The sequence below is a fragment of the Apaloderma vittatum genome, unplaced genomic scaffold, assembly GCF_000703405.1.
Source record: "Apaloderma vittatum isolate BGI_N311 unplaced genomic scaffold, ASM70340v1 scaffold5021, whole genome shotgun sequence".
Classification (NCBI taxonomy): Eukaryota; Metazoa; Chordata; class Aves; order Trogoniformes; family Trogonidae; genus Apaloderma; species Apaloderma vittatum.
This window is the reverse complement of record NW_009700690.1, coordinates 46,683-66,108: the sequence shown is the minus strand read 5'-3', so window position 1 is coordinate 66,108 and position 19,426 is coordinate 46,683. Positions and strand designations below refer to the sequence as shown.

Sequence of the window (19,426 nt, the reverse complement as noted above, 5' to 3'; positions counted from 1 at the left end):
GAATCTTCAATTGACTTGAATGGAATTTGGATTTATTTTCTCTGTGCAGGCATGCACGTAGAAAGTCATGAGCATGAAACCTCTTTAATTAACACATTTACATGTGAGCTATCTGGAAGTTAACTCTATTTAGAAGTCTATGTTTTTAGTATAACACTTATGCTTATACACATTTTTCTATATGGTAACAATGAAATACTGCACAGTGCAGAACCTGTTAATATTGTTCTCTTATTGTTTGAAATAGTATATTCATATCCAGCTACTTTTAGATTCTCTGCTTTTGTTGCTCCTATTCAAACTCTTGAAAGTGTGATAAAGGAGATGAAAGTTTCAGGTTCAAATAAGTATTTTTTTCTAAAACTTCTATGCTTTCTTATCAAGCAATGTTTTGACTACTGCATACCCTTATTTCTCTCCCTTCAGGAAAGAATTATCTTGGGAACTATTATCCCTGAGACAGAATTGTCTGCGTGTTCTGTACACCTGTACAGAGCAGCATAATGCATAATAGAAATACTTTAGCACAACTGACAAAATGAGTAGACTACAAAAGTATGTTCAAAATTATTTGTAACTGCTTAAAAAACTTCAAACTCTTAAATGGATAATGGTGTAACATTAATGAGGACACGTGATATTCAGGAAGGATAGTGATGATTTGGATCTTAGTACTGCCTAAAAAAATCATGAATTACACTGAACTTCAAGAAATATTTTAGACTTCATTTCATTTCAGGAAGTCATTGTTATTAATCATTCACTCAAACTAATGTGGTAAATTCAGTTTAATGACAATGGGAAACATTTTGCATCCCATTGTCATTACACCTGTAATACAAATTTGTATTTTATAATTATTTGGGGGTTTTCATCGCCAGTTGTGTTCTAAATAACAACACTAACAGATCCACTGTTGGGAAGTACCTGGTGTATACAAACATGAACAAATGGTAGCAATACAATGATAGACATTTAATCAGTTATAGATAGCGGTACTAAAGCTGAATAGAGGACTCTGTCATCAAAAAGAAACAAGAAAAACTATTAAATATGTAAAAACATAGATCATACACTCTGGTATTGAAGCAATAGTGGCATAAAATAAAAGAACAATGTTGAAACTGTACGCATTGTCTATTTATTCATTTGTTTATGATTGATTGATATAGAACAAAGAGTTTCCAAGTAAAAATGCTTATGTACCTACATGCAGTGACTCTGAAATCTGTACCTTAAGGACAAAGAAAGGTCGCCAATCTCTCCAACTCCTAGTTCTTTGTCAAAAATGGACACAGTTAATGAGGTTTGTTTGGTACAGCACAAATTCTCAGACACAGATAGAGATCCTTTCAATGGAAACAAATTTGTTTGGCTTTACCAGGTTACTTAGCGATTAATAATAGCCTTGAGATGCAGGTCAGAAAGGTCATCGTCCCCGCTTGCCAACACAATCTAAAATGTGCAGCTAGTCCAGCTCTGCGGGCTTTGAGGCCCCGAAACACTATGCATAAAGTAAAACAGGCTATTTTCCAACTTCTTTTTTCATATTAATAAGCAATTTTCAAGAGAAGGGTGGCAAAATGGGGGCCATGCCACTCTAAGTAATTCATTTATTTTGCAATTTAATCTTATGTTGGAAAAAAATTACACTGCTGCAAAAGCATAGCATGGTGATTTTTAAACGTCAGTGTGCTTCATAAGTAACCTTGTATGAAATATTGTATTAGCAGCCCTTAACTGCAGTAAACTGCAACAAAAATATTTCCAGAGGTTGAAAAAGACCTATACATCTTTTCCAATCTTTAATTTATTTCTCTTTAATTCTATTTTTTTTCTTTTACATTTGGAATAAACCATGTTTAATTACTTAATATTTTACTTATTTAGTTGATAAAAACTTGAAAGATAGCATGAAACAAATAAAATCCTACATTGCAACTTGTAGTTTAAAATGTGATTTTGGAGTGTTCGTATTTATAAAGCAATTATTGCTCTTTCACATATTTTGATGAACTAATTTAATGTTATGATAATTAAAATATTAAGAATAAATCCGAGTTACAATCTTAAAAACACTTTCAGGAGCAATATGACTTCCCCATAGGATTATTCATATCAGCAAACTTATTCATGTGCATATTTTGACAGGATTTGACCCTTGTCCTAGAGTGTGTTATTTGGTACTCATTGAAACAACTGAGACTATTAATGTGGGCCTCTCTTAATAATCTGTTTTGTGGGAATATTTGAATTATCCAGATATGTGAGTAGTATTTTTTTGCTTTTTTATTTTATCATATACACACATGCTTAAAAAAAATAAAGACTAGAATTTACTCGCTTAATTAACTTTTAAACAATCTAAATGCTTGACTGAATATGCTTGGTGTCTTTGGCACACAGGTTAATTTGAACTAGCCATTTCTTAATAACAAAAATAACAAATGTTAATCAAACTAACCTTTTTTAACTGGGTCAAAAAAAATTCCGTGCACGTGCACTGTACACAATAGCACGGAATTTTGTTTCTTATAGAACATTAATTCGCTCCATTGTTTGCATAATTTCTGGCAAGCCTGGCAGTATGAAGAAAAAAAAATCCATCGAGGGAAATCTACACTCATTTTCTCTTAAAGTTTTTCTCTGAAAACCATGAGTTTTCTCCATTATCCAAGAACTCATTCCTCACTTCTTTTACGACAGAAGAGTTTTCTACCACCTATGGACTACACAGACCCAGCCATTTAGATGACGCTGGGTGTTTGCAAACCTCTGCCGTGCAGTGTCTCGCGAGGCAGTTCCGTTCTTGTTTCTATGGTGGCCTGTGGTGCTCCTGTTGTTCTGGAGTAGGAAGGAACCTGTGCAAGAAGCCCAGTGCTGTGGAAACTCCTCTTAAGCCTATTGCACTCAGGAAAGGTTTACATCCAATTCTTCTCTATGCCTGCATTCCCAACCTTATGGAAAGCTCAAGGGTCTAGGAATGAATGTCATCTCTTAGCCTGTGACTGCTGTCCTCACCCATTCCATAAGGTCTCCCCCTGTTTGCAGATCAGAAAGGGGTGTTGCAGGGCAGTAGCAGAAGCATAGGTGAACCACTTGTATTTTGAAGCCATTTGAAGGAAAATCACCATATTATGGTAACTTCCGCTTAGAGAAATTCAAATCAAAATGACTAAACTAAAAAGATCAAAAAAAAGGACATCTGCGAATGCTGTTTTATCAAGCTATGAAAATACCAAGTTTGACATATTCTTCAAAAGAGTAAACAATATGAACTAATATGCTGCTCATAGTTTCTATCATTTGAATCCTATTTCTTCACAGTTATGCCAATGTAGAATCCTGCTGCTGTAGAACTGAATAAACTGTAATTTTACATTCCAGTGGTGTCAGTATACTGCTAATACATAATAGCAGAGTGCTGGGGAGCTATGAAAGGGTTAAAGTAAAATAAAACATTAGCACATCTTTTACTGTTGTAGTATAATTAGCAGACTTATTTTATTGCAGGAGTGAACTCCAAGCATACACAGAAATGAAAGAAAATGAAGAGAAAAGGAAAGACCTAGAAAAGAAAGAAAAGGAAAAGAAATACCAAGCCCGAAAGATGCATTACCTCCTTAGCACTGAGCAGGTTGGTATACCTGTCCCTGACAGCTCATGCAAACCACTTGGGCCCCCAGCCTGACAGAGATAAACTAGCAGGCTGAATGGGACATGACTTGTTGAAAAGATATCACAAAGACACTACTTCGAGTTCAATTTAGTGCTTTTCTATAGGCAAGAGCAGGTACCATGACTATTCTGTGACAGCAGCTTCATAGAGGCAGCATCAGCACTGCTGGCAGAAAGAGTCCAAGTCAGCAGTTTGATCTGCCACTGTGATAACACAACACGAAGGGCATAACCTCGCTTTAAAAACTCATTTTGACTGGCTTATTGTTGTGTTGTTGCACTTGTCAAGAGCTAACAAGTTATTAAGCTGAGGAGGAATTTCATTTTTTCCCCCCCTTTTTTTAATTGAGCTAATGCTTGGACTGGTGCTGTGTTCTGGTTGTTTTTAGGATAAATTGTAAATGCAGGTTTTCAGCTAAAGCTTTTCCTAGAACTGCCCGGATCAGCTTATTTAGCATGACTGTTTTCACATAGAAATGCCTCATAAATTTTAAATATTTTCTGATTAATTTGTTTTGTATTGATAAAAGTGGTATATTTTTTCAAGATTTCTTATGTAAGCTGCTTTATAGATACTTGACTATGGCAGTAGATGTACCTTACACAAAATTGAAATGGCTGATAAATCTTGTGGGTTTGCCTTTTTTTTAGTCCATTTTGTGAACTTTTGCAAAAAAACCCCACCTGTCCATAAATGTTTGGTGACCAGTTCTTCGTATGAATAAGGAATTAACATTTAATTGGGGCATGTTAGTATGAACACAAATGCTTGTTTTTCTTAGGTTGTTAATTATAATCTACATGTAAGAACTGTTAATCCTAAAGAATGCAGGAAAAATACCTTTACACTTAGGGACAGAATATTTGATTCTTCCCTCTGTTTGGGAATCATTCATGATGTATCCAATAAATAGAAATATAGGTTACGTGGCTGTATATTGGTTTTGAAAACTCAATTCAAATTTAAGCAATTTTATCTGAAAAAAATAGCATAGTAAAATATTGGTAAAAGTAGCATTACAAGTTTTCTAAGAGGCTTTTAGACAGAGAAGCTAGTTAATAACTGAAATTAGCTTACAATAATTGATTTATCTGGATGTAGATCTAGAATGTTAAGCATAATCTATGCAATGTTTTTATATTGTGTTAAACTGTAGTAAATGGGGTATTCTTGTTTTGAACAGAAGAATTTATGTAAACAAATGCATAAACATTAGTAGTTTACCTGGAATTTGCTTAGAATACAAACCTTGCCCAATTAGAGACATTGAGTGACCTGTGGTCTAGAGATTTTAGTAAACTTCATTCACTTCTGATGAGACTGGTTTGGCAAGCTGTGACACATTTTTAAGGAGTGGCAAGTAGTTCCTTTTTTCAGCCAGCCACCTGGAGGACTACTGATTGAGGACAGGAATAACTGTTATGTTCTGATGAATTTGGGTTTCTAATTTTACAGAATTAGAATTCACCTAGCAGTGTTTTACAGAACAAAAATGCCGTTTCAAGTATATCTTACAGTTTTGAATCTGGTTTACTACAGGCAAAAAGGGTGAAAAAGGGTGTTTACTTATTGACAGAAAGGAATTAAGGAGTTATTACTCCTCAATTTTAGTAAAGAAATTAATGTCAAGTTCGATTCTCCACTTCCTATGAGCTGAAGCCCAGAAACCCATCTCAGAAGTGTGTTACAGGTTAAAAAGGGAGATGCTCAAGCATTGTAGCATTGCACAATGTAGCAAATGATACAGTGATCCTTCCTGGCCTTAAAGACTATTAATCCTTTATTGATTGCTGAATTTGCTCTTCTTATTCTACAGATCATATATATAAGAATGTGCCTATTCCAAATTGCTAGCATTGTTTTACATTTCAAAAAGTAAAACTTAATATTGCTACTGTCATGAATGTACAGGGGTGTCTAGTGTGCATCTAATAGCATGGCCTGTGATGTAGTCAACATGTTTTGTCTTTTTCATGCATTAACTTACTAACCAAGCATTTATTTCTTCCATTAACTCTTACATTTATAAAGGAAAAAAAAAGAGGAAGAAATGGATATCAAACTGAATTAGTATGCATTATTTGTTGTTACTGGTACCAGGTATATACACATAGTCTTACATAGACAGATGGGAACTTGCTTCGATTGCTTTCCAGGCCAATCTGGAGCTATAACATGGGGCTGAACCCAAACTAATTAGCCCTGTTGAGAGCCACGGTATATTAGCTCAAGAATTGATGCAGTTACACAGCTCCTGGTCAGCTCAAAATATGGGCAGAACAAGTGTGTATATGCTTTAAACTCGGGAACAAGCTGTTTGATCTGCCTACAAAATATTATATAGGCATACTTACATTTTATTTGTCTGGAGTTCCCTACCTTTCTGAGGGGAAGGTGTATATATTTCATACCATTACTATGAAACTGACATTCAGGGAAATAATCGGATGAGAAAAATGCATGATATTACGCTATGCTTTACAATTTCCCTATATTTTTTGCAAACAGTTGACTAAGTGTATTTTGCCATAGAAACTTACCCTAATACAACCATTTCCCATTGCTACTTGTAGAAATACATTACATTTACACATTTTAATCCACACAAGAACTAAACAGTTCATTTGAATAAAAGAATGTTAGTTTTTTATCAAATAAGGTTAAGGAAAAGAGAGTTAAACAAGCTAAAATATTTGCATAATCAAAAATTGCTAACAATAATTATTAACAAATATCAAATTGCTGCTATTAATAATATGTATTAATAATTTATATTGATAATATAATTGTTTACTCTCTTTCTGTGAAAGTACAATGTTATGCGTCCTGCCAATTTCAAAACACAGCTTTTTGCTTTTCTAAAAACTAGCTACATATTTTCTTGTGTGGTACTAGTAATATCCATGCAATACAAATATAACCCTAGATGTGGGCATAAGAGTGAACTTGAAAATAGAAAGTAAATTTTTATTTGATTTAAATTAAGGTGGGTGGCAAATAATGTCTGGGGAAATAAATCATGACCTCTAAAGCTTCATGGTTACAAAATACTGAGTTTTTAATCAACTTGCTTTATATGCCAGTAGTATCAATAACTAGTCAAGTATCATCTTACGCACAACCTCCTTTTGTTTGAAAGAAATTTCTCGGACATGATTCCCATAATTATGAAAAAAACCAAACCAAGACAGCAGTCCATCCCTGCCCTTCTTATCACGTGATAAGTTACGTTGTCTGCTCCACTTACGGATTGCTTGTTGCAAGAGATTCCAGTGTAAAATACAGCAAGAAATAAATCTGTGAGAAGAAAATGTTTTCCTTGCCTGTTTTTACCTCAACAGTCTGATGAATTCTGGCTTCATGATGAACATGATAAAAATTGCAGTACATATTTAACAAACTTTTGCTTTTGTTAAGAATATTTCTTGTCATTTCTTATTAGAAACACAATAGAAATAGCAATGTAGATGTATTTTTTCATTGTTTTATCATGAACTGCACCGTAATTTCTAATTGAGACATGAAACATATAATAATTAAGTTTTTCTTATCACAGTATGCTATTTCCACTACAGTGGTAATTATCTTTTTTCTAGTTATCGTTAATAAATGAATTATTTATTAAATGTGGGTTTCTATTATAAACATGTTTACCTATGTAGATTACCATTTTATATTCTCTTTCTGTGTTAACAAAATTCACCACAATTAAATAAGTCCTTTTTTCTGCTCTTTGTCACTTTTGCAAGGCTGTCATTTGTAGTAAGGGCCATCGTTTGCAAAAGGCTGACAAACAGCCTTTAAAGTCAACAAAAGGTGGATTGGCTGAATGCATCGAGGTACTTCATAGAAGTGAGTGTGAAGAGCTCCCATTTGCTGGGAACATGTGAGTGCATGATTCCTTCATTGGTATTTCCAGCCTGCTAAGAAATTTTGCAGGTGGTCTTTGTCTTACAACAATGATTAAAATTAGGTATGCAATAGACTAAATCCAAAGACCTGATATCAAACTAGAGGGCAGACCTGTATTGTTTAAGCATCAGCTGACAGAGCAGGCAGGAATACTGAGGTGAGTCCGTGAGCAGGATCAAGTGTGCCAGTGGCTGCTTGTGCTACTGTTGCTACCCAGCTGGAGGATCTGCAAGTCCACAGTGTGGTGGGCAGCAGAAGCCACTGGTAACTGAGTGGAGTCAAAGTGGTAGAAGTGACAGAAGGAGCAGAGTGATGTGAGTCTTGTGAAGTCATTGAGATAAGAAGAAGATGCCTCTAGAAACAGTCTTGGGAGTGCTACAGCTGAAAAAGCCGTTTGCCATGACAATTGCTCCTGTCACTGAGAAAATGGAAAATCAGCAGAGCAAGAGATCTTTCACCTTTACTCCATAGTTTTTGCCCATATAGCAAAAAATACTGGGTGAGGTAGAAGAGAATTCTAATTCTCTTTTCACAGAATCACAGAATGGTAGGCGTTGAAAGGGACCTCTGGAGGTCATTTAGTCCAACCCCTCTGCCAGAGCAGGTTCGCCTAGAGCAGGGTGTACAGGATAGTGTCCAGGTGGGTTTTGATGTCTCTAGAGACAAAGACTCCATCAACCTCTCTGGGCAGCCTTTTCCAGCACTCTGTCACTCTGAAAAATAAAGAAGTTCCTCCTCATATTTAGATGGAACTTCCTATGTTCAAGTTTGTGACCATTACCTCTTGTCTCGTTATGGGGCACCATTGAAAAAATGACTGGCCCCACCCTACTGATACCCACCCTTTGAGTATTTATAAGCATTGATAAGATCTCCCCTCACTCTTCTCCAGACTAAGAAGACCCAAGTCCCTCAGCCTGTTCTAGTCCCCTAATCATCTTTGTAGCACTTTGTTGTACCCTCTCCAGCAGTTCCCTGTCCTTCTTGAACTGGGGAGCCCAAAACTGGACACAGTACTCCAGATGTGGCCTCACCAGGGCAAAGTAGAGGGGGAAGATACCCTCCCTGGACCTACTCACCACCTTCTTCTTGATGCACCCGAGGACGCCATTGGCCTTCTTGGCTCATGGTCATCCTGTTTTCTTCAACTTTCTTCTGTTCTCAAGAGATAAACCACATATACCTTTCGTCAGAGAAAAAGAATGTACAACTAGTCCAGAAAGCAAAAGTTCTTTGTGATATGTCTGCAATAGCTTGAGAACTTTGTCACAGAATTGCAAAATGTATTTTGGCAGTATTGAGAACATACTGTTACACAAGCATCACTTCTCTGGCTAGTAGATTGAGTCCCAGCCTCGTTTCCAAACATGGACTTTCTGCTCTGTCATAAATCATGCTGAGGTTAGGTGAGCTAATACTGGTCCTCCATTCTGTGGGATCTTCTGTTCTATCTGAATGCTTTAACTATTGAGACCTCGAGAAAAATTAATCATGTAGTTGTGTGTGTATGCCTACTCTGGATTTTCCTACAGAATCTTTCCTTGATCTTGGGCCCTGATCAAGTAGAAGATCTGACTGAGTCCTGAAGGCTCCTCTGGCCCAGCATCGTATTTTTGATAGTAGCAAAGAGCATGTGCCTAGCAAAAAGGAATGAAATGGGGCAATGAGGCAATATAATGACATGCTAAGTGTACTCTCCCAGTTTCTAGCAATTTGGTAGTTGAAGATCTTGTAGGTTTTCGTGGTAGAGCTTTTAGTTTTTGGGTTACTGAAGTCTTCATCTTCTGCCTCTGTATTCCTCCAATTACTGCATCTCTTAATACTCAGAGAAGGAATAACTTAAAGAGAATGTGATAAGAGATCTAGGGCCACACCACTAGCTCTCGAATTCTGCTTCCTCGGAGGATCGAGTACACTAATTCTTCTTGCAGTGTTGCAGTGTTGGTTTACAGCAAGCTCATTTCACAGCAGTACTGTCTCTGGTATTCAATCATAGAAGAATATGCAGCTGCAAAGAGCCTTCTTTCTCTACGATTTGTTGAGATTCTGCATATTTCTCTCTTCCACTCCAAGCAACAGTACAGTCCGTCACTTTTCAGCCCTGTTTGACAGGGTGACAATTTCTCCTGATATCCTTTGGCAGTTTGTGAAGAGATACTGCTCATAAGCTCCTAGGTAATTTAGAGAAGAACAAAGCCCATGTGTAATAATAGGCCTTTTTTGCTGTAAGAGTTACAAAATCTATGACATTTCTTTCAGTAATTTTCAGTAACAAGACATGAGTTAACTTTCTGGACTGCAGTAGTTCCTTCACTTTTCAGTGCCTGGTCAAGTGTGTCACTATCTCTCTGCTGAGTCAAGGCTAATATGTTTAGATACACAACTGGTATTTGTCCATATTTATTCCCATTAAACTAATGCATTGGAAAGGATTACTTGTAGCGATACAATGGCTGGTGCTGTAAAATAAGGAAGCATTTTTAATGGAACCAGTCCTAACTGAAATAACCCTTTACAGGGAGACATAAGAATGTGAGGCAATAATTTTTTAATAGTTTAGCACTATGGAAAACATTTTTTAAAAAACCAAACACCTTAATAATAATGTTCTGTGAGGAGAAAGGAAATGCTAGCATCAAGTGAGTAACAGTGAAAAGTTCTAATTTCAGCAATGAGAAATAAAGTTTTCCATTCTTTCTCTGTAAGAGTAATGGGAGTTATTTAGCAAACTTCTGTGGACTCTGTATAAAGGTAGCAAAAACATGTCCCAAAGTTTCTTTTCAGCTTTTATTTTTCAGACCAGTTTTGTTTTGATTTTCTGTAGTTATTGTAGAACTCAAAATTATATCACTTCTATCAATCGTATCAGTCATTTTTTTCACATTTGTTGGGTCACAGAATAAAAAACTCTATTCAATGCTAAGGTATTCTTTTATTACATTTTTCGTGTCAACAGAGATGGTAATTCATAAACATTATATTGCTTCTGTGCGTCTCCTTTTCACATTACTGGAAATCAGGAGTTAATTCTACTGAAGTTACTGCACTTATGTCAGGTGTAAATGTTCTAAGCGAGGAAGAAAGAAAAGCCACAAAATCCTTCCTGAAGAAGGCTAATGAATATTCAGAAGACATAACTGATTAATATGCTGTCCTGTAAGAACTTGAAAAACAATTGGTCTAAAATGACACTCTTTGACACCCACTCTATCTCTGGACACCTGGCAGTTTTATTCTTATAAAGGTGAGGACTCAGTGGATAAAGCTCTGGCCTTTGATCTTCAGATCCATGGTTTAAGAGACAAGGCTGCAAGTTTGGTCATTTGAGCTTAGTCCCGAGTGAACGGTCCACATCGCAGAATGATTATACATAATTTGTTACTATTGGCAGTGTCTGCTCAGGAAAGGCCAAGGACTGAGCTATCATGGAGAATGAATTAGCTCTTATCTTTTACATTTTATTTCCTCCCTCTTTACTGTTAGAATTTTATTATCCTGTCTCTAAAACATTCAGGGAATGGAATTATCATTCATTGTAGCTACTAGTACTTCCTGAAGATGAACTAAAATGGTTATTTTTTTAAAAAATGTAGGTACCCCAATCACTGACCATCCTCACCTATCCATGGGTGTTTAAGATCCACTCATCACTTCTCTGCCAATAAGCCAGATGTTTCTGAGCACTTTCCAAAGCTTATACCATAAAAATTCCCATTTAAATTAAAGAGGAGAGAGTGAGATTTCCCAGCTCTCAGGCAGACTTGCAGCTACATTTAAATAGCATTAGTATATAAAATAATTCATGCTACAGTGTTCTGTTTTTATAAAATATTATTTACAGAAGGTTCACTTCCACACTGGAAGCCAGATGTATCCGTCTGTTCACAGGTATTCACTATAGGAAAATCATTCAATTCTTGTGCCTCATGGGACACTATACACACAATCTCAGTTCACTTGAAAGGAACCTCAGTTAATGTTGCTTAATGTTTCTGTCAAAAAGAAGTACAAAGTAAGGTAAGCTGAAAGCAGCCAGTAACTGAGCTATTTGTGATTCTGGAAGACATTGCACCTGAACAAAGAAAAATGTTTATGTTTAGAAACTTAGTTCCACTACATGTGAATTCTAAAAATGACCTTTAAGTGATTTGCCCACACAGTCAAAATTCCTTAGTTCTCTTAGAATTTGAATCTAGCTCTTGCCCTTTAGGATTAGTCATCCTGGGAACACTCAGGACTGTAATTTTGCCTCTCAGCGTGGTATTGCTGTGATGTAGAAAGAAGGCAAAAGTGCTGGAAGCCAACGTATATCTCCAGAATCTGCCTGGTCCACAGTCTGCTCAGCATTATTTAGGGACAAAATTTACAACTTCTGTAGTTTTTTCTGTTTTTTCTCATATCCTTTTCAATCATCAGCCTTTCTTCTCCTCCAAGGATGGGTGGTTTTGTTTCCGTAGATGTCAAGTAAGATCAGTGCCAGAACTGAGATTGTGAACGTGGTGATCTTTGTGCCCAGAAAACGGTACCTCCATAGGTTAGAGAGCAACAGCAAGAGGATGAGGAAGCACTACCTGCTAATACCATAACCTATGGTTACGCATCATTTCAGATGTATTTCTCCCCAGTGTGAGTGAATAGTACTTCCTTCCCATTCATTCTTCTCGTAAGTCTCCTTCTAGCACAAGTGGGAAATGAAAATTCTTCCAGCAGAAATCAGTAATTTCTCCTTTTGCCACACTTCCCAGGAAACAAGATATCTGTGTTCTGTTTTTAAAGGCAATGAGTGAATGAACACAGAAATAGAACAAATTTATTAATTGTAAGCATGTACTGTGATAACATTGCACAATTTATTTTTCCTAAAGGCTGCTTATTATAAAATCATTTTAGCTTGCTTGATAACTGCATAACATAGAATCATAGAATCATAGAACAATTCAGGTTGGAAAAGACCCTTGGGATCATCATAACTGCACAAAGAAATGAAAGTTTACACTGAAAATCATCTGCCATTAGAAAAGAGCTTCACATACAGTACAATGTAAAGTTTGAGTGCTGTTTTGTGATTGATCCTGTGCAAGCGCAGTTTTTAAAGGCATATCTATGTAGACATGACAATATTTCCCAGAGCTTCCAAATAGCATGGTCCCTTATACTAGCATCATGTCCGTTATACTAAGCATAGTGGTATCCCTGTATCTGCCATTTGTTAACAGCATTTAGCATCTCTGCATCTATCATTAGTCGTTCAAAAAGCCTCTAGCTAGAAGGTCTCTATACTTAAACTGCCTTTTTCAGCATCTGAATTGCATAATCTCTATGTGTGTGGATTTTTCTCTAGACAGCAAACTTCTTGCTCAACTCCTGTGAGTAGGATTAATGGCAGAGTTTAAAGGACAAGCTGTGTGATCTATCAAAAGAGTACATGCTGAGATCTTAGAAAAACATGACTACATTTTGTGTATTACTGTTAGTTGGGGTAGCAAAAGGCTTGGATTGCTACAGGGTCAGAAAACCGGTAATAGTGAGTTACATGTTGGCTTTGTGTGTGATGTGGTGCACACATTAAAGAAAGAATTTATGTTGAAAAGAAATTACAATGTAGTGCAAATACCAGCTAAATAGCTCATGCACAGAGCCACAGTCATACACACTTGTGCAGAGTAGAACTCCACTGACATTCTTGAAATTGCTATGGGGTAAATTTGATTGGTGTATAGTAGTCCATCTGATATTTTTACAAGTTTGATGTGATGTATGGTCTTGCTTAAGTAATTTTTGAAACTATTATACCAGAAGAAGTACATGCTAAATAAGAGATAAGCGCTTAAGAAGAAGGAGGTTAGGAATGGCATGGGAGAAGTCACGAAGATAAAATACCATACATTTCTCAACAGCAAACCTTCTTATTGATTAAGAAGTGGCACTGATGGTGTCCTTGCTTTAATGAGACTTCAGGATGAGTGATGTACACACCAATTCTTTTGTTTTTCGGCTCTTAAGCAAGTGAATAGTATAATGGTAACTCATTAACTCGCGCAGTTTATTCTCTATTTGATGCTTTTTTTTAGTATCTAATATACACTGTTAATTTGGGAATTGTGTATCTCCTGCAATGTACACAGTGAAAACTGTATATCTTTCCTCATCTATTGTTTTCTTTGCTTCCATTTTTTCTATTTCAATAATCTTTAAAAAAATCCTACTCTTTTCATTCTTTCATATTACATCACTGTTTTCTACTCGTTTCTGACTACTCTTACTATCCGATTAATGTGGTTCTGTTCCTACTTCTTTATTCTTTTCTGCATACAATACTATGACCATTCCTTATGACTTCACCTCATTGTTTATTGGCCTCATTGAAGATTGCTTTGTTAAACATGCTGTCACTTTTTGAGTTTTTAGTCATTATCTAGTCCTATAGGTTTACTACAGCAAATTGTTTAATAAATCTGTCAGAATATATGTCTATGAGGGAAGATTCGTGTCAAAGCACAATGCAACAGGCATAAGAAACAATGAAAAGAATTAAAATGTTATATCGTTTATTTACACATAGACTTTTTTTTTTGAGAATTGAGTGAATTCTCTGTTTAGGAATTATTTTGTTAACAAAGGAAATTTCCATATGATTTCCATCTCTATCTGTTAAGAAGAGCTTCTGCTGTCTTCTGATATGTTGTTCTAGGTTACAAATTCAAAGATACTAAATGGTATAATTACAAGGATTTTTCTCAATCCAGTAAGAAAAGGAGTGAATTTTGAGTTGATATTTTTTACAAAGCTGATATTTTCCATTATGACAATGTCAGTAGATGGAACTTTAAAATTAAAGTTGTAAATAATATCACACATTAAAAGAAATGCTTTAAGGCTCTGAAAACTCTCATAAGCATAAATAATTTTAGCCTCAAAAAAATCCTGTGAAGTAAGGAAATACTGTTTGTATGTTCACATGCAATTATTGAGACATGGAAGAATTAAGTCGTATTCAGATATTATTCTTCAAACTAAGATCTTTAATTCCCATTTATACAGTGTGGTTGTAGAAACAAGTTGGTTTAAAGAGAGTCCTAGAATTTGCACATGATCCCATGCTGATCCCAGCACTTCTTAAAGAAAAAAATGGTAATAATAATGGAATTTCCCACTCCTATTTTTAAAATAAAGTCATTAAGTAATTTAAAATGTATTTTTCTGCTTGTTTTGAAATCAGAAGTCAAATGAGAAGTCAGTAACAGAACTTTGAATTCTCTGTCTCTGTTTTGTGTCTTCATCATAAAAGTATTGTTTCCTGTGCCGTCACTGACTCATTCAAGTTATTATCCCTGATGTAGTCATCAAGAGCCTGTGTAAGAATTATATTTGACAGAGTAAGCCTCAGTCAGAGAGATGATCAATGAAAGGTGGATACATTTTTGGAATGCCTCTGCATTTTCTGGGCTTCTGTGTTTTGGATCTTGTTCCACAATAAACCACGCTTTAAACTAAGTTTGTTTCTCTTTTATCCCATTGCCTAAATACTCAAGCACTTGGTACCTGTGTGGAGACTCAATTACAGTTCTGTTTCCTGCAACTGAACTTAGTGCCTGTGCTGGTTTAGAGGCTGATTTTATGGTCTGTGGCCAGGATACTGGACTTGAATGTTTCCTTAACGCATCATTGTATAGTCCATAAAATTGCATCCTGGTTTACTTTTAAAAGTGCATTTAAAATGTGATTACACTATTATTTTGATATCAAGTGAACATTTCACTGATGAAAACGACTGAACCAAGCTTTTCAATCTGAAGGCAGAATAACAATAATTAATGCTTCTATTACTCTGTTTAAACAGAATATATATTAAGCAGAAGACAGGTAATTAATCCCACTTGAAAGAATATACGCTACTCATCACTCATTTATGAATTCTTTAGTCTCTGCATAAAAGCAGTATCTCTAACACAGCTAAAATACCTTAGGTACAATGCCAGGCTTGCTTCTCCAACTCTTTTTTAGATGAAATTCCTGGAAGTATATTTTTAAAAAGATTACAGGATCAGGCCTAAGGAGTAGCATTATTTCAGTGAGAACTGAGCTTATACTTATAAGGCTAGGGGACATTTTTCCTATTGTCAGCCATGGTAAGGAAATTTTATCTGAAAATGGAATGTTGAACCATACTATGGTAAAGTTTACACTATACTCCCTAATTGTTAATATAAAATGTGTTCATATTAGTTTAAAAATCACAGATTATTCCTAGTAGAATACACTGTATATGGCTTAAATATTTTGATGTTTCAAATTTGAGTTTATGGACATAGTTTTATTATATTTGTTGCTAAAACAGTATTTACAGATTTTTTTTTCAGATGGCTCTTTTCCATTTGATTTTCACTACATATACAATATTCCGACAGACTGCAATAAACTAACTATTTAGAAGTTTTAAATTCCTGTTTTTTCACAGAAATGGTTGCAGCATCATATAGACATGGTTTTTTTCCTTGTGAATCATTAGTTTTAAGGTATTTCTTTTACCTCCTAGAGAAACTATATCTGGGGATTAACAAGATTGTTCACTGCAATTCATGTGGAAGCATAACTGCAGTAGCTGAGGAATGATCATGTTTCCTTTTAGTTCTCAGCAAGAGTAATTGAATGTTGAATATCTTACTAAAGGCTGGACTGTGACAGTGTGTTAACACTCCGACTATCTCCTAACAGCAGGGCAATTATTTGCTGAGTGGGATTTTTATAAATCCCCTGGCAGTAGTATGTCCTGATAATTATGATGAAGTGCACTGGTCAGTGTTGATTCAGCAATCCCATCTCTAGCAAATATTTCATTCACAGCTCTCCTTCATGCTTTTACTTTTATGGCTTTTAAAGATATCTTACCTCTCCTCTCAGTTTGCTTAGTTTTTTTACAAATTACAATGGAGCAAAAAAGATCTTCAATTTAAGTCCCTATATTGTTGTAGTTTTTTTACTTCTCGTTTAACTCCTTGTTAAAAGACCAGAATGAGAAAGCGGGAATTTATTTAGGTTCTTATTGTGAAAATTACTTGCAAAGGCTTCCTCCTCAAAGCTATTTTTTCAGGATTAGAAAAGACTTTTAAATGAAATATTTATATTCATGATATATGTTGATTTTTTCAGACTTTCAGAGTTGATGTGGAAAAGTAATTAAAATAGAGCATGCCTTTATTATTGTTTAGTTAAGTTACAGTTAAAAATATTTTTAAGGTATTTCTATTGACTTCATGCTTACATTTTATCTTCAGCTCAACTTCATTGATTTTTAATTTTGTATATGTGCAATAATTTGTAGTGCAGTAGCTACACTGTACCTATTAGGGTGCGTTTTGTTTGGAATTTTATATGTAGGCTTTACAAGCTCAGTCAAGAAATAAGAAAAAAGAATAAGAAATAATTAATTCAAAAATAAAAATTGCAGCATCTGAAACTGTTCCCATTTTATTATACCACTTGGTACCACCAATCTTTTCTGAGGAATTATGCAGCATAATCAACACAGCCTTATCTTTCTCCTTCTACCTGCACTTTTCTCTTTCCTTTCTTCTTTCCTTCTTTCTATTTCATTTGCTGCTCTCTTCCTACATAATTTAGCTTTCAAGACAAGATACTTAAAAATTTCTTTGTTGTATTATAAGGCAAATACAGATGAGTCTTTCTCTCCATGTAGAAATGATAAACAGGAAAAGGTAAAAATGAATATCCTACAGCATAGACTATAGGATTAGAGGTGGAAGCAATGCAGAATATAAAAAAAAAACCCCTTTGCTGATGTTCATGAAATTAATATTTGTTTTCTTATGATTTTTTTTTCTTTATATGCCACCATTAATTATATAGATAAGAAAATGTTTGGGAGGAAACTAAATGATAGAGTGTTAGAAATGCAAAATGATTCAAAATATTAATGTAATGCTAAGGATGACTGGGTAACAAATGGTACATTTGCCAGTATGCTTGACCTGACACAATTAATATTCTAGGTCATGCTTGGGTTTCCATGATGGAAGGTCTGAGGCAGTGAATTCTAGGGGAAAAATATATCTATTGTATAACTCATTTCTCTCTTTTTTAATTTTTTTTATTTTCCCTGACGAGTCAGAACCATGGTCTTAAAAAAAAATCTGTGCTTTCACACCTCATTTGCCATATTCACCACTGGGCCACCATTCACCAGAAGGGCCTGATGCAAGGAGGTCAGTAAGAAGCTATTAGCAGAGTCCCCTCCTGAGATTTCTTCGGTCTTATCGAGGTGGAAGTTAGCATGACAGTACTGCAAATAACTCCTTTGTAGGGTTTTTAACAGTTAGCACAGATTTCCCCATAGTGTTTGTCACTTTAGAAAATTGTTCCTGGAAATGAAGTCCCAGAAAGCTGGCTTTGACAGAGGCCCTTCTTGTGAAGAGCACTGAGTACAGAAAAATGTGTCCTTCTCCCTGCAGACAAGAGGTACTTTTTGTAACCTATCATAGTATTTTGGAGGGTAACATATTTTCTTACAGACTAAAAGTGGGGAAAATACTGGAATCAAAGTATGTGGTAATACCTCAAGATAGGTACAGTTCTACTATTGAACAAGCATCATTAACTACAATGGGTTTGTGTTTGAGAGGGAAGGATGAAGTAATGCTTTTAACACATTGTACTGGTCTCAAGAAGATATGCAAATTTTTTAAGTACCAAAGGATTTAATCCTCCTGATTCTTAGATTTCTGCAGACCACCAGCTCCCTGCAGAGGACAGAGTGAATAGGGCATCCATCAGCGCACAGCACATGTGCAAAAAGTTACAAATATACGACCCTGATTTGCAGAGATATTTACAAATGAATGGAAGCAATTTTGCCAGAGAATGGCCTGAATTTGAAAGTAGAGTCAAAATGGTAACCTTTTGTCTCCTGCCAAACTTTGCCAATTTTGAATCTAGGACTAAAGCCTTACCACAAACGTTGGGGAATTTAGATAAATTAGCATTAATTTTATCTATCTAGATACTAACTCTGCTGATTGCTCTGCTATCTCTCTGTTTGAATACTTGAACATATATAATTAAAATGTAATTAACAAGGATTACTTGAAAAATTATTATTTCAAAGTTGACTTCATGATCAATTTTGACCGAGATCTTACAAAGACTTTCAACTGTAGAAGAAACGACAACTGTTAAAGTGTCCAGCTGGCCTCACTAGAACTCCCAAGCGTATTTTCATAGTTTGTGCACTGTGTCCTTAACCTGATAGTATGTGTACAAAGAACAACCAATGATGTCTCTTTGTTAAGATACTTTTTCAAAATTCAAAAGACATTGAATCAATGGATTCCTACACCTATTACAGCTAATTTTAATTTCTTTAGAAGTTCTAAAAGCCAGTCCTATTAGTGTACCTTGAGATATTCAGCAGTATTTCCTAGGTTTTTAATCCTTTCTGAACTGTAGATTTTTCTACTGCCAAACATTTAAACAAAGAAATCTCAAGTAGACTGTACATCGTATCTAAGCATAGATTGCAAAATGCAGTTTCTGAAAGTCATTATGCTCATGGAGCCAATTATTTTTGCTCCAAGAATGACTAACAGAAGCAGTGTCATTTCTTAGAGCCCAGAGCACATAGCTTTAAAGTTATTCTTGCCTGTAATTCTTCAGAGGAAATTTTTTTTAATTATTCAGGATATATTTTTCCACAAAAACCAAACAGCAGAAACCAAACTCATGCCTGAGCAGCGATCTGTCCCTTCCCAGACAGCTCCTCTCAGTCTATATACTGAGCATGATATCCTATGGTATGGAATATCCCTTTGTCTAGTTTGA

General features: G+C 35.4%; 1 protein-coding gene across 1 annotated transcript in view; it reads left to right on the top strand.

The window, feature by feature from the left end:
* The first annotated feature begins 3,526 nt into the window (after positions 1-3,526).
* Positions 3,527-19,426, top strand: part of SPATA17 (spermatogenesis associated 17) — a 56,251-nt gene continuing 40,351 nt past the window's right edge. The window contains exon 1 of the mRNA XM_009878824.1: positions 3,527-3,637. Coding sequence (XP_009877126.1) covers positions 3,539-3,637 — 99 coding nt within the window. The 5' untranslated portion in view covers positions 3,527-3,538. The remainder of the gene's footprint in view (positions 3,638-19,426) is intronic.